Source organism: Mastacembelus armatus, chromosome 16 (assembly GCF_900324485.2).
Source record: "Mastacembelus armatus chromosome 16, fMasArm1.2, whole genome shotgun sequence".
NCBI lineage: Eukaryota > Metazoa > Chordata > Actinopteri > Synbranchiformes > Mastacembelidae > Mastacembelus > Mastacembelus armatus.
In genome coordinates this window covers 12,807,234-12,823,107 of record NC_046648.1, presented here as the reverse complement: position 1 = coordinate 12,823,107, position 15,874 = coordinate 12,807,234, and the positions used below count along the sequence as shown (strand labels likewise).

The following is a 15,874-nucleotide window of genomic DNA, read 5'->3' as shown; positions in this document are numbered from 1 at the left end:
CAGCAGGCTGATGACTTACCTAGACAGTCCCCGAGACAAATGCTCTGACCACCTTGATGCACAAAAATAACAAACTAAAATAACAAATAGCGGGCCTGGACTTTTTCCTAATGGGAGAAATCGCTCCAAATACTGCACATTTACCTGTTATGCACACCAACCGCTATCAATTTCTGCTAATTCACTTAATAGGGTGGACAGAATTTATTAACCTCTCATAACAAAAGTGTGTGGAACCCCCCTTAATGTTTTCCATAGTGCCTTGTAATTGTACTCATCCAAACAGAGGACAACCACTGTAGAAGCACCCACAACACAAACATCTTACGGGAAACCAAAGATCCCGGACAAGCTCCCATTTGTTACAGCTTGGCTCAAAGTTGTAACAAGGATGGGAGTCCACACACACCAAGTTGTCATTTTCCAAAAGGGATTCATTCTAACTTAAGACAAAACAAGATGCGATCAGTGCAAAACAGGAAAGAAAATATGTACGCCAAGTGGCTACAACCAAAACGCTTCCAAATAACAAACTCCGTACGCGGCCGCTCATATATGCGCTCCTCTGTGAGCTCTCATGTGACTGAGGTGCTGTCCGCCCTCATCTCATCTCAGCTCCCCCTTGACAGCTGGGGATCAGGGCTTTCAAGACCTTCCTCTCTGTCTCCCAGGTGAAACAGATTCAGCTGACGACCCAGCAAGGCTTCTGCTAAAGAAAACACGCACACAGGACTACACAGCAACTAAAAAGAGTGGGTCCGTCACACTCATACTACTGTGATTAGAGGTCAACAACATAATAAGTCTTCTCATCTGGGCATACTAGCAACTGGGTTCCGTAAGGAAGTCGAGGGACTCCCAGTCGAGGGACTCCCAGTCCTCCTCTTCGTCAAGGTACTCCCAGTCCAAATCACTATTGGCGTACTCTACTGTGAAGGTGGCCGGAGAAACAGGTGGGATCATGGGAACTGGACCAGACGGTGACTTGAGAGATAGTATCTGTGGCTGGCGCTCTGGGGACAGACCGGGGTTTGCCTCTTCAGAGGGCGACGGAATGAAGCTGGGGAAAGTCTTTGGTGACAGTGGTTACTATCAGGGCCAGGACCAGGTAACACAGGGGTAGTCGTGACATATGATGGTGCTGAATCCGGGTGGTTTCCACAGAGCAGTATCTGGTGGTACGGGCTTCCTTGGTCAGAGGATCCGGGATATCTGATTAGACAACTCAGAGAAGACAAAGATTAATAATTACAAAGAAGGCTCTTATCCACTTATTGCCAGTTACACCAAGCGTCCAGGGAGAGAAAGATGGAACATAATAAGTCTTCTCATCTGGGCATACTAGCAACTCAGGGGTCCCAGGAACATTAACCAACACCTCAGGTCATTAGCTGAGCGTTGAACAAAAAATTCTCTTGAGCAAAAGGGGCAATCCTCAGCGTTAATCCATAAATTTAAGCAGGAATGAACAAACTTGGCTTGACATGATCCCTCTGGTTGTCGTGTGACTTAAAGTAGAAAATCTCCAATAACATAAGCCGGAATGAACCGACTTAGCTTGACATGGTTCCTTTGGTTGTCGTGTGATTTAAGACAGAAAACTCCTCTTGGGCAAAAAGCAATCCTCTACTCTAATCAATAACATGATCAGAAGTGAACAGACTTAGTTTGACATGGTTCCACTGGTTGTCATGTGAATTAAAACAGAAAAGCTCCTCTTGAGCAAAAACATTCCTTCTGTGAACACAAGGGCAAGGTTACTTAGCTTAGCATGGCGAAGCGAGAAGATCCGTGATCAGCAACTTCCATGAAAAGACCAGGTAGCGTGGAACAGATCGATGCAGGCAAAATGGTAAGTTGTAGGCAGAAACAGCGGTTTCACAGACAACCTGGAAGTTTGTCTGTGGTTGAGAGAGGGTATATATCTGTGAGCTGAGAAGAGAACCCAGGTGAAACCAATTACGCAATCAGTCAAGAGTGGACAGGGTAGAAACCAGACCCTGTATGATCCTTCAAAGTAAAATTCAATTCAATTCAATTCAATTTTATTTGTATAGCGCCAAATCACAATACAAATCATCTCAAGGCACTTTACAAAAACTAAAACTAAAAACCCAACAATTCCCTTATGAGCAAGCACTTGGCGACAGTGGAGAGGAAAAAACTCCCTTTAACGGAAGAAAAAAACCTCCAGCAGAACCGGGCTCAGTTTGGGCGGCCATCTGCCTCGACCGGTTGGGGTGAGTGGATAGAGCAGAGAGAAAAGAACAGCAACAATAAACAACAAATAGACACTGCAAGTTGGTGGGGCCAGTAACTGCACATCAGCGATAAACAGCTCCAGGACCAGGGACACCTGCAGAAGGTACAGAGAGAGAGAGAGAGAGAGGGAGGGAGAGAGCACAAACTAGGGGAGACAGAGAGCACAAGGTTAGTAACATTCAATGGTGGAATATACATGAGGTGGGAGAGAGGGGGGGGGGTTAGGGTAGGGGAGCTCAGTGCACCGATGGTCCTCGGGCAGTCTAGGCCTATAGCAGCATAACTAACTAAGGGATGGTTCAGGGTTGCCTGAAGCCAGCCCTAACTATATGCTTTGTCAAAGAGGAAGGTTTTAAGTCTAGCCTTAAAAGTACAGAGAGTGTCTGCCTCCTGAACCCAGGCTGAGAGCTGGTTCCACAGGAGAGGAGCTTGATAGCTAAAGGTTCTGCCTCCCATTCTGCTTTTGAGAACTCTGGGAACCACAAGTAGGCCTGCACTCTGAGAGCGAAGTGGTCTATTGGGATAATATGGTACTATGAGGTCTTTAAGGTATGAAGGAGCTTGATTATGAAGGGATTTGTATGTGAGAAGAAGGATTTTAAATTCTATTCTATATTTTACAGGGAGCCAATGAAGAGAAGCCAATATAGGAGAAATATGATCTCTCTTGCTAGTTCCTGTCAGGACTCTGGCTGCGGCATTCTGGATTAATTGGAGGCTTTTTATTAAGATATTAGGACATCCAGATAGTAATGAGTTACAGTAATCTAGCCTTGAGGAAACAAATGCATGGACTAGTTTTTCTGCATCATTTTGAGAAGCATAAACCAGGAAGTCAAGCTGCTGATCATCACATTGACAGACTGAATATTCAGATGCTTTTGTTAAAAATACTGTTAGTGTTGTCCTTTCATACTTTAATTTTATGATATGGGTAGGTTTTTGTGTGTAATTTTAGACCTATGTCCTTTCTTTACTGATAAAATAATATTGTCCAGTTTGGTGGGAATACAAATGATGTTATTTTATACCAGTATTAAAAAATTTGAAAATATTTCGGTATACAAGAAATATCTCCTAGGATTCACTGGGACGCATCATCAGTGATGTATCCTGGGGTCATCAGGTGTTTCGGGGCTGGCAACATCAGACAAACCAGGTTGATCATGCCCGGATCAGCCCCCTTAATCCAAAGCCACCTTATGGCTTTCTATGTGGCAAAATAAATGTCCTTGTTGAACTTTGACACCAGCTAGTCTGGTATAAATAGTATATGTTCCATCTGAGTATTTATTATTGTTAAAATAATCCTAATCCATATGCTTTGTTTTTTTACTCAAAAAAGAGTTGTCTTAGCAACAAAGAGTTGTTTGAGCTCTGATTTGTAAATTTCATAAGAACTAAAGAGCCAATCCCTGCTGATCTGCAAAACACCCTGGAGAGATCACCAGACACTCTCGTCACTCTCTGGTCTCATTGAGATCCAGATATCCAGAAACAACATGATAATTTTGAAATCTTCCAGAAGAATGAGTGCCTCTAATTTAAAGCTGTTTTGTAGCTCAAACCAGTCTTCCCCAGTATACAGCTGGTATAAGGTGCCTTTAAAGCCACGTTCTCCTATGATTTGATGTTATGATGATGGATTTCAAACTCAGCTAAGGATGTAAAATATCTCAGGAGCTCTGACACCAGAGACTTACATTATTCAATATCAGAGAGAACACACATAACACCAATCTCCTTTTAAACTTAAATAATTTATTTACCACTAGAGCAACAATACTGTGTTACAATACAGCATAGTGGGTCACAATAACATCATGATCATTATCACCATCACCATCATCATCATCATCAAAACAACAAATAAAAAATAACAGCTCTATCATGACAGAGTTGGTGGCTACCTCTCCTTTTTGTGCTATTCAGCAAGTCCACTGGCAATAAATGCCTGTAAGGGCCAGGGTCAGGTCACCTACCTCAATGTTTTTTCTTTGCTTAGGGATGACATGGGGTGGTTCAGAATAACGGAAAAAAGTATATATTTTAATATAATAGAAATAAAACAGCATCAGTGCAAGTTTTTTTGTATTTAAAAAATAGGCAGCTTTTGCAGGTTTGTTGGTGAAATAAAAAGTTTCTGTTGGCAAGAGGACATCACACTGATGACACAACAAAACTTCACTACAGAACAACAGAGGTGGCCACTGATGCTTGGACCATCTATCTATCTATCTATCTATCTATCTATCTATCTATCTATCTATCTATCTATCTATCTATCTATCTATCACCACACTAATCGCCAACAGTGTTTCCCCAAATACAGCATACATATTTCTACATACTTATCAAAACAATGCATCTCCTTTCTCTGAAACCAGGGCTTTAAGCTAGTTTGGGTTGAAACAATGGCTGTGCTGAGGACATGGGTTGATGCCACTTTAAATTTTTTCTGTGTGGAAGGGGTGTATTTGTTCAACATCAATCCCTGCTAACCACAACCCATATACAGTAAATGGGAGATGAACATGTCTAAACTATAAAATGGAGCATCTATATATATATATATATATATATATTAGGGCTGTCAAAATTAACATGTTAACACAAACTAATTTTAACGGCACTAATGTTATTAATGCACGAAATTCTGCGTGCATTTCCTGTTTGACCCATGGCCAAGCCCGTAGTAGGACAAATCGAAAATGCAGCCATAGACAGTAAAGAGTGCAGCAGCAAACAGAAATGGACAAAAAAAAAAGTCTTCTGAATAATAAATTAATTTACAAAACATGCACAAAAAAAGATTGTTTTGCCCATGTTGATTATTATTATGATTATTAAAAACTTGAAAGTTGAGTTAACTCATGACAATCGTGCTTATTCATGATTCAAATATTTTAATCAATTGACAGCCTTAATATATATATATATATATATATATATATATATATATATATATGTATGTATATATATATATATATATATATGTGTGTGTGTGTGTGAGTGTGTGTGTGTGTTACATTAATGCTACCCACCTCTCTGCCTGGATCCAAATTTGCAGAGGAATGGAATGAAAACAAAAGTTGATAAAGGACACAAAACAATGACTGTGTGACTGAAAACTGTGGAGGGAGTGGGGGAGATATGTTATTTTCAGGACTTATTTCACATATAGACGCATCTTCCAGTGTTTGCCTTACTCTCGTGTCTCAGTGTGACAAGTGTGTGAGGTGGTGCACGTTGACAAAGCCTTCAAATTGCAAAAGCACAAGTAAAAAAAGCCATATTTGTGGCACTGTATGCATATGTATGTATGTATGTATGTGTGCAGTGGAGTCACAATAATCCAACCAGGCATGACTTTAATACCACTACTAAAGATGATTTCACAATAATCATCAAATGGACAATTGATAAAAACAATAACAATATCTTACATGTAAATACATAATATATTTTCTGTATTTAAAGCTGCCTTTGTCATACATGTACATTATTGCATGACTGCCAGTTTCTATGGAATCATGATACAACTGGTGTTTTTCCAGACTTCAGTTTTTGTTGGGATTGCTGTGCAAAGCAGCAATCCCAAGATATGTTCTTCGTTTTTTCTCTTTATTATTATTCCGCCGTTTTTCGGTCGCTATCTAGTCCTACACCGTTCGACGTAGAAACGTCATTCAAACACCGTCGCGTGCAGCTCGATGAGGAGATGGGTGCTTCTACTTTTCTCAGCGATATCTTTCATAATTTCCGAAATATTCCAGGTTTTGTCGGAATTTTTTCCCATAGGAATGAATGGAGAGTACGTTAAAATCTCCTTTCAACTTTGTCCTCTTTGAGCTTTAACTGTGTCAGCATACTTTCAGCTAGAAACACCATTCGACCTTTAAACGGGTCAGAAGGCATTAATCTATAAGTCTTGTATACAGCTTTTTGATATCTATTACGGTTTTTCTTCAATCGCAGTTTAAGTTTTATGGTTTTTTTAGGAAATTTCTGAATTTTACATTGGTGTGTATGGGAGAGGGCTAGAGTGCGTGATGTCATCGCTAGAGTGGGAGAAGCTGTTAAGTTTAGGGAAAATTTTTCTCTCTAACTCGCCGTCACGGCCACAATTTTGACTCTTCATACACCATTTTCTGAAAAGTAGTAGAGATTTTTGTCTTCTTTCAGGCAATACTGTTCTCATTTTTATAGGACCTACGGTTTTTCTACAAGGTGGCCTAACAGACAGAGAGTGACTGCTCAATCTCTCATTCACTCCCATTCTAAAGATCTCTACAATTTTTGGAGAGAAACACAAATGAAGGCTGTTTCTAACTCGCCACCAATCCTTCATTTTTTGGAATATCTTCACAAAAAGTGGATCGGTCTCTTTGTTGAAGCCTCCTGGCACTGTTAGTGAAAGAATTATATTGATAGCACTTATAGTTTTTCTGTAATCCTCCATTTTGTAAGGTGAAGTTTTCTCAGTTTCTCCACTCAGCGTGTGTAAAGTGCTGTGTCACTCCCCCTCTCACTCTGGCCTTTGATCACCATAGCAACTACTCAACACAAAGCAGCTCATTGCGCAATAGCAGCATAGCAGCTGTCTATGTTTGGTAATTAAGAATGACAGGCTGCATAATGTCACATGCTGTTACACATGGGGACAACTCAATACCACCCCCCCCACCCTCACCCCCACTCTGGGCATAGGTCACCATAGCAACAGCTCAAAACAAAGCAATAGCAGCATATGAGCTGTCTGTGGTTGGTAATTAAGAATGACTGGCTGTATATTGTCCACTGCTGTTACACATGGGGATAACTCAATACCACCCCCCCCCCCCCCCCCCCCCCCACCCTCACCCCCACTCTGAGCATAGGTGACCATAGCAAATACATACAATGCTGATTCAGCATTCACACTATTGTTATCCTAATCTTTATTATTGTTGGGATTGCTGTGCAAAGCAGCAATCCCAAGATATGTTCTTCGTTTTTTCTCTTTATTATTTTTTTTCTTTTTCTTTTTATTCCGCCGTTTTTTCGGTCGCTATCTAGTCCTACACCGTTCGACGTAGAAACGTCATTCAAACACCGTCGCGTGCAGCTCGATGAGGAGATGGGTGCTTCTACTTTTTTCAGCGATATATTTCATAATTTCCGAAATATTCCAGGTTTTGTGGGAATTTTTTCCCATAGGAATGAATGGAGAGGACGTTAAAATCCCCTTCAACTTTGTCCTCTTTGAGCCTTAACTGTGTCAGCATACTTTCAGCTAGAAACACCATTTGACCTTTAAACGGGTCAGAAGGCATTAATCTATAAGTCTTGTATACAGCTTTTTGATATCTATTACGGTTTTTCTTCAATCGCAGTTTAAGTTTTATGGTTTTTTTAGGAAATTTCTGAATTTTACATTGGTGTGTATGGGAGAGGGCTAGAGTGCGTGATGTCATCGCTAGAGTGGGAGAAGCTGTTAAGTTTAGGGAAAAATTTTCTCTCTAACTCGCTGTCACGGCCACAATTTTGACTCCTCATACACAATTTTCTCAAAAGTAGTAGAGATTTTTGTCTTCTTTCAGGCGATGCTGTTCATATTTTTATAGGACCTACGGTTTTTCCACAAGGTGGCCTAACAGACAGAGAGTGACTGCTCAACCTCTCATTCACTCCCATTCTAAAGATCTCTACAATTTTTGGAGAGAAACACAAATGAAGGCTGTTTCTAACTCGCCACCAATCCTTCATTTTTTGGAATATCTTCACAAAAAGTGGATCGGTCTCTTTGTTGAAGCCTCCTGGCACTGTTAGTGAAAGAATTATATTGATAGCACTTATAGTTTTTCTGTAATCCTCCACTTTGTAAGGTGAAGTTTTCTCAGTTTCTCCACTCAGCGTGTGTAAAGTGCTGTGTCACTCCCCCTCTCACTCTGGCCTTTGATCACCATAGCAACTACTCAACACAAAGCAGCTCATTGCGCAATAGCAGCATAGCAGCTGTCTATGTTTGGTAATTAAGAATGACTGGCTGCATAATGTCACATGCTGTTACACATGGGGACAACTCAATACCACCCCCCCCCCCCCCCCACCCTCACCCTCACCCCCACTCTGGGCATAGGTCACCATAGCAAATACATACAATGCATTAGCAGCATAGCATCTGTCTGTGGTTGGTAATTAAGAATGACTGGCTGCCAAATACCAACTGCTGTTTCACTTGGTGACCACTCAGTACCACCCCACCCCCCCCACTCCCCACCCTCACCCCCACTCTGGGCATAGGTCACCATAGCAACAGCTCAAAACAAAGCAATAGCAGCATAGCAGCTGTCTATGTTTGGTAATTAAAAATGACTGGCTGCATAATGTCACATGATGTTACACATGGGGATAACTCAATACCCCCCCCCCCCCCCCACTCTGGGCATAGGTGACCATAGCAAATACATACAATGCATTAGCAGCATAGCATCTGTCTGTGGTTAGTAATTAAGAATGACTGGCTGCCAAACGTCAACTGCTGTTTCACTTGGTGACCACTCAGTACCACCCCCCCCCCCCCACTCCCCACCCTCACCCCAACTCTAGGCATAGGTCACCATAGCAACAGCTCAACACAAAACAATAGCAGCTGTCTGTGGTTGGTAATTGAGAATGACTGGCTGCCAAATGTCCACTGCTGTTTCACATGGTGACCACTCTGTACCACCCTCCCCACCCCCCACCCTCACCCCCACTCTGGGCATAGGTCACCATAGCAAAAGCTCAAAACAAAACAATAGCAGCTGTGTGTGGTTGGTAACTAAGAATGACTGGCGGCCTAATGCTGTTACACAAGGGCACCATTCTCAGTTATTTAGAGCATTTTACTCTGTGGCTGTTTTACATGTCAGCCATGGTGTCATCTCCCAGCAGGCCATGTTTGGACTTTCAGAAGAAAAGTCTAGTCATATATAGGAAGATATTACATTTTTGTAAATTTTAAGGAATATTCAAAATAAAGTCCAGATTCTTGTACAAGGTCCCAAGAGTCTCCTCCAGCACCATGTCCTTTCAAAATAAAAGCCCCGAAATAGCATTTTCTCAACAGAATAGCCCTGAAACAGCAACTCAATATGAAAATGGACGTTACTTTTTGGCATACAGCTTCAGGTATCAAGTAAGGCCATTTTCCATGTCAGCCATGGTTTCTGACATGGTGAGACTTTCACAATAAAAGTCTACAGTTATTTATAGTAAGTTATTACATTTTTGTAAATAGTAAGGAATATTCAAAATAAAGTTTAGGTTCTTGAACAAGGTCCCAAGAGTCTCCTCCAGCACTTTGTCCTTTCAAAATAAGAGCCCCGAAATAGCATTTTCTCAATAGAAAAGCCCTGAAACAGCAACTCAATATTAAAATGGACGTTACCTATTGCCATACAGCTTCAGGTACCAAGTAAGGCCATTTTCCATGTCAGCCATGGTTTCTGACATGGTGAGACTTTCACAATAAAAGTCTACAGTTATTTATAGTAAGTTATTACATTTTTGTAAATAGTAACGAATATTCAAAATAAAGTCTAGATTCTTGAACAAGGTCACCAAGACTCTCCTGCCGCACTTTGTCCTTTCAAAATAAAAGCCCCGAAATAGCATTTTCTCAATAGAAAAGCCCTGAAACAGCAACTCAATATTAAAACGGACGTTGGTTATTGGCATACAGCTTCGGGCACCAGGTGAGGCCATTTTCCATGTCAGCCATGGTTTCTGACATGGTCAGACTTTCACAATAAAAGTCTACAGTTATTTATAGAAAGATATTACAATTTTGTAAATTGTAAGGAATATTCAAAATAAAGTCCAGATTCTTGTACAAGGTCCCAAGAGTCTCCTGCAGCACTTTGTCCTTTCAAAATAAAAGTCCCGAAATAGCATTTTATCAATAAAATAGCCCTGAAACAGCAACTCAATATTAAAATGGACGTTACCTATTGGCATACAGCTTCAGGTACCAAGTGAGGCCATTTTCCTTGTCAGCCATGGTTTCTGACATGGTGAGACTTTCACAATAAAAGTCCACAGTTATTTATAGTAAGGTATTACAATTTTGTAAATAGTAAGGAATATTCAAAATAAAGTCCAGATTCTTGTACAAGGTCCCAAGAGTCTCCTGCAGCACCTTGTCCTTTCAAAATAAAAGCCTGTTTATAGCATTTTCTCAAAATGAAAGCACCCTCACTACAGTCGGTATTTCTCGATTATCGCAATCGGTCGATTCAAAACGTGCTTCGGCGACGCGGTCTGCCTCGAGCTTTTCGCGGCGATCGGCAATCCCAACGCAATTTCTTCAGAAATTGCATCGTCTAGTTATTGTTGGGATTGCTGTGCAAAGCAGCAATCCCAAGATATGTTCTTCGTTTTTGTTGGGATTGCTGTGCAAAGCAGCAATCCCAAGATATGTTCTTCGTTTTTTCTCTTTATTATTTTTTTTTTTTCTTTTTATTCCGCCGTTTTTCGGTCGCTATCTAGTCCTACACCGTTCGACGTAGAAACGTCATTCAAACACCGTCGCGTTCAGCTCGATGAGGAGATGGGTGCTTCTACTTTTTTCAGCGATATCTTTCATAATTTCCGAAATATTCCAGGTTTTGTCGGAATTTTTTCCCATAGGAATGAATGGAGAGAACGTTAAAATCCCCTTTCAACTTTGTCCTCTTTGAGCTTTAACTGTGTCAGCATACTTTCAGCTAGAAACACCATTCGACCTTTAAACGGGTCAGAAGGCATTAATCTCTAAGTCTTGTATACAGCTTTTTGATATCTATTACGGTTTTTTCTTCAATCGCAGTTTAAGTTTTATGGTTTTTTTAGGAAATTTCTGAATTTTACATTGGTGTGTATGGGAGAGGGCTAGAGTGCGTGATGTCATCGCTAGAGTGGGAGAAGCTGTTAAGTTTAGGGAAAATTTTTCTCTCTAACTCGCCGTCACGGCCACAATTTTGACTCTTCATACACCATTTTCTCAAAAGTAGTAGAGATTTTTGTCTTCTTTCAGGCAATGCTGTTCTCATTTTCATAGGACCTATGGTTTTTCCACAAGGTGGCCTAACAGACAGAGAGTGACTGCTCAATCTCTCATTCACTCCCATTCTAAAGATCTCTACAATTTTTGGAGAGAAACACAAATGAAGGCTGTTTCTAACTCGCCACCAATCCTTCATTTTTTGGAATATCTTCACAAAAAGTGGATCGGTCTCTTTGTTGAAGCCTCCTGGCACTGTTAGTGAAAGAATTATATTGATAGCACTTATAGTTTTTCTGTAATCCCCCAGTTTGTAAGGTGAAGTTTTCTCAGTTTCTCCACTCAGCGTGTGTAAAGTGCTGTCACTCCCCCTCTCACTCTGGCCTTTGATCACCATAGCAACTACTCAACACAAAGCAGCTCATTGCGCAATAGCAGCATAGCAGCTGTCTATGTTTGGTAATTAAGAATGACTGGCTGCCAAATGTCCACTGCTGTTACACTTGGTGACCACTGAGTACCACCCCCCCCACCCTCACCCTCACCCCCACTCTGGGCATAGGTCACCATAGCAACAGCTCAAAACAAAGCAATAGCAGCATAGCATCTGTCTGTGGTTGGTAATTAAGAATGACTGGCTGTATAATGTCCACTGCTTTTACACATGGGGATAACTCAATACCCCCCCCCCCCACCCTCACCCTCACCCCCACTCTGGGCATAGGTGACCATAGCAAATACATACAATGCATTAGCAGCATAGCATCTGTTTGTGGTTAGTAATTAAGAATGACTGGCTGCCAAATGTCAACTGCTGTTTCACTTGGTGACCACTCAGTACCACCCCCCCCCACTCCCCACCCTCACCCCCACTCTAGGCATAGGTCACCATAGCAACAGCTGACAAAGCAATAGCAACATAGCATCTGTCTGTGGTTGGTAATTAAGAATGACTGGCTGTATAATGTCCACTGCTTTTACACATGGGGATAACTCAATACCCCCCCCCCCACCCTCACCCCCACCCTCACCCTGGGCATAGGTCACCATAGCAACAGCTTAACACAAAGCAATAGCAGCATATGAACTGTCTGTGGTTGGTAATTAAGTATGACGGGCTGCCAAATGTCCACTGCTGTTACACTTGGTGACCACCCAGTACCCCCCCACCCCCACCCCCACTCTGCGTTTAGGTCACCATAGCAACAGCTCAAGTATAAAATACAAGTCTAGTCATTAATACGTAGATATTACATTTTTTTAAATTATAAGGAATATTCAAAATAAAGTTTAGGTTCTTGTACAAGGTCCAAAGAGTCTCCTCCAGCACCTTGTCCTTTCAAAATAAAAACCCCGAAATAGCATTTTCTCAACAGAATAGCCCTGAAACAGCAACTCAATATTAAAATGGACGTTACCTATTGGCATACAGCTTCAGGTAACAAGTAAGGCCATTTTCCATGTCAGCCATGGTTTCTGACATGGTGAGACTTTCACAATAAAAGTCTACAGTTATTCATAGTAAGTTATTACATTTTTGCAAATAGTAAGGAATATTCAAATTAAAGCCTAGATTCTTGAACAAGGTCGCCAAGAGTCTCCTGCAGCACTTTGTCCTTTCAAAATAAAAGCCCCGAAATAGCATTTTCTCAATAGAATAGCCCTGAAACAGCAACTCAATATTAAAATGGACGTTACCTATTGGCATACAGCTTCAGGTACCAAGTGAGGCCATTTTCCATGTCAGCCATGGTTTCTGACATGGTGAGATTTTCAAAATAAAAGTCTACAGTTATTTATAGTAAGACATTACAATTTTGTAAATTATAAGGAATATCCAAAATAAAGTCCAGATTCTTGTACAAGGTCCCAAGAGTCTCCTGCAGCACCTTGTCCTTTCAAAATAAAAGCCCCGAAATAGCATTTTCTCAACAGAATAGCCCTGAAACAGCAACTCAATATTAAAACGGACGTTGGTTATTGGCATACAGCTTCAGGTACCAAGTGAGGCCATTTTCTTTGTCAGCCATGGTTTCTGACATGGTGAGACTTTCACAATAAAAGTCTACAGTTATTGTTGGGATTGCTGTGCAAAGCAGCAATCCCAAGATATGTTCTTCGTTTTTTCTCTTTATTATTTTTTTTCTTTTTCTTTTTATTCCGCCGTTTTTTTCGGTCGCTATCTAGTCCTACACCGTTCGACGTAGAAACGTCATTCAAACACCGTCGCGTGCAGCTCGATGAGGAGATGGGTGCTTCTACTTTTTTCAGCGATATATTTCATAATTTCCGAAATATTCCAGGTTTTGTGGGAATTTTTTCCCATAGGAATGAATGGAGAGGACGTTAAAATCCCCTTCAACTTTGTCCTCTTTGAGCCTTAACTGTGTCAGCATACTTTCAGCTAGAAACACCATTTGACCTTTAAACGGGTCAGAAGGCATTAATCTATAAGTCTTGTATACAGCTTTTTGATATCTATTACGGTTTTTTCTTCAATCGCAGTTTAAGTTTTATGGTTTTTTTAGGAAATTTCTGAATTTTACATTGGTGTGTATGGGAGAGGGCTAGAGTGCGTGATGTCATCGCTAGAGTGGGAGAAGCTGTTAAGTTTAGGGAAAATTTTCTCTCTAACTCGCCGTCACGGCCACAATTTTGACTCTTCATACACAATTTTCTCAAAAGTAGTAGAGATTTTTGTCTTCTTTCAGGCAATGCTGTTCATATTTTTATAGGACCTACGGTTTTTCCACAAGGTGGCCTAACAGACAGAGAGTGACTGCTCAACCTCTCATTCACTCCCATTCTAAAGATCTCTACAATTTTTGGAGAGAAACACAAATGAAGGCTGTTTCTAACTCGCCACCAATCCTTCATTTTTTGGAATATCTTCACAAAAAGTGGATCGGTCTCTTTGTTGAAGCCTCCTGGCACTGTTAGTGAAAGAATTATATTGATAGCACTTATAGTTTTTCTGTAATCCTCCCATTTTGTAAGGTGAAGTTTTCTCAGTTTCTCCACTCAGCGTGTGTAAAGTGCTGTGTCACTCCCCCTCTCACTCTGGCCTTTGATCACCATAGCAACTACTCAACACAAAGCAGCTCATTGCGCAATAGCAGCATAGCAGCTGTCTATGTTTGGTAATTAAGAATGACTGGCTGCATAATGTCACATGCTGTTACACATGGGGACAACTCAATACCACCCCCCCCCCCCCCCACCCTCACCCTCACCCCCACTCTGGGCATAGGTCACCATAAGCAATACATACAATGCATTAGCAGCATAGCATCTGTCTGTGGTTGGTAATTAAGAATGACTGGCTGCCAAATACCAACTGCTGTTTCACTTGGTGACCACTCAGTACCACCCCCCCCCCCCCACTCCCCACCCTCACCCCACTCTGGGCATAGGTCACCATAGCAACAGCTCAAAACAAAGCAATAGCAGCATAGCAGCTGTCTATGTTTGGTAATTAAAAATGACTGGCTGCATAATGTCACATGATGTTACACATGGGGATAACTCAATACCCCCCCCCCCCCCCACTCTGGCATAGGTGACCATAGCAAAAACATACAATGCATTAGCAGGATAGCATCTGTCTGTGGTTGGTAATTAAGAATGACTGGCTGCCAAACGTCAACTGCTGTTTCACTTGGTGGACCACTCAGTACCACCCCCCCCCCCACTCCCCACCCTCACCCAACTCTAGGCATAGGTCACCATAGCAACAGCTCAACACAAAACAATAGCAGCTGTCTGTGGTTGGTAATTGAGAATGACTGGCTGCCAAATGTCCACTGCTGTTTCACATGGTGACCACTCTGTACCACCCTCCCCACCCCCCCCACCCTCACCCCCACTCTGGGCATAGGTCACCATAGCAAAAGCTCAAAACAAAACAATAGCAGCTGTGTGTGGTTGGTACTAAGAATGACTGGCGGCCTAATGCTGTTACACAAGGGCAACCATTCTCAGTTATTTAGAGCATTTTACTCTGTGGCTGTTTTACATGTCAGCCATGGTGTCATCTCCAGCAGGCCATGTTTGGACTTCAGAAGAAAAGTCTAGTCATATATAGGAAGATATTACATTTTGTAAATTTTAAGGAATATTCAAAATAAAGTCCAGATTCTTGTACAAGGTCCCAAGAGTCCTCCTCCAGCACCATGTCCTTTCAAAATAAAAGCCCGAAATAGCATTTTCCTCAACAGAATAGCCCTGAAACAGCAACTCAATATGAAAATGGACGGTACTTTTTGGCATACAGCTTCAGGTATCAAGTAAGGCCATTTTCCATGTCAGCCATGGTTTCTGACATGGTGAGACTTTCACAATAAAAGTCTACAGTTATTTATAGTAAGTTTATTACATTTTTGTAAATAGTAAGGAATATTCAAAATAAAGTTTAGGTTCTTGAACAGGTCCCAAGAGTCTCCTCCAGCACTTTGTCCTTTCAAAATAAGAGCCCCGAAATAGCATTTTCTCAATAGAAAAGCCCTGAAACAGCAACTCAATATTAAAATGGACGTTACCTATTGCCATACAGCTTCAGGTACCAAGTAAGGCCATTTTCCATGTCAGCCATGGTTTCTACTGGTG

The 15,874-nt window shown here is 41.4% G+C and overlaps 1 protein-coding gene across 1 annotated transcript in view; it reads right to left on the bottom strand.

The window, feature by feature from the left end:
- Window positions 1-1,818: 1,818 nt before the first annotated feature.
- Window positions 1,819-15,874, bottom strand: part of tgfb2 (transforming growth factor, beta 2) — a 70,414-nt gene continuing 56,358 nt past the window's right edge. Inside the window, exon 3 of the mRNA XM_026294374.1 lies at window positions 1,819-1,932. Within this exon, the coding sequence (XP_026150159.1) occupies window positions 1,879-1,932 (54 nt within the window). The 3' untranslated portion in view covers window positions 1,819-1,878. The remainder of the gene's footprint in view (window positions 1,933-15,874) is intronic.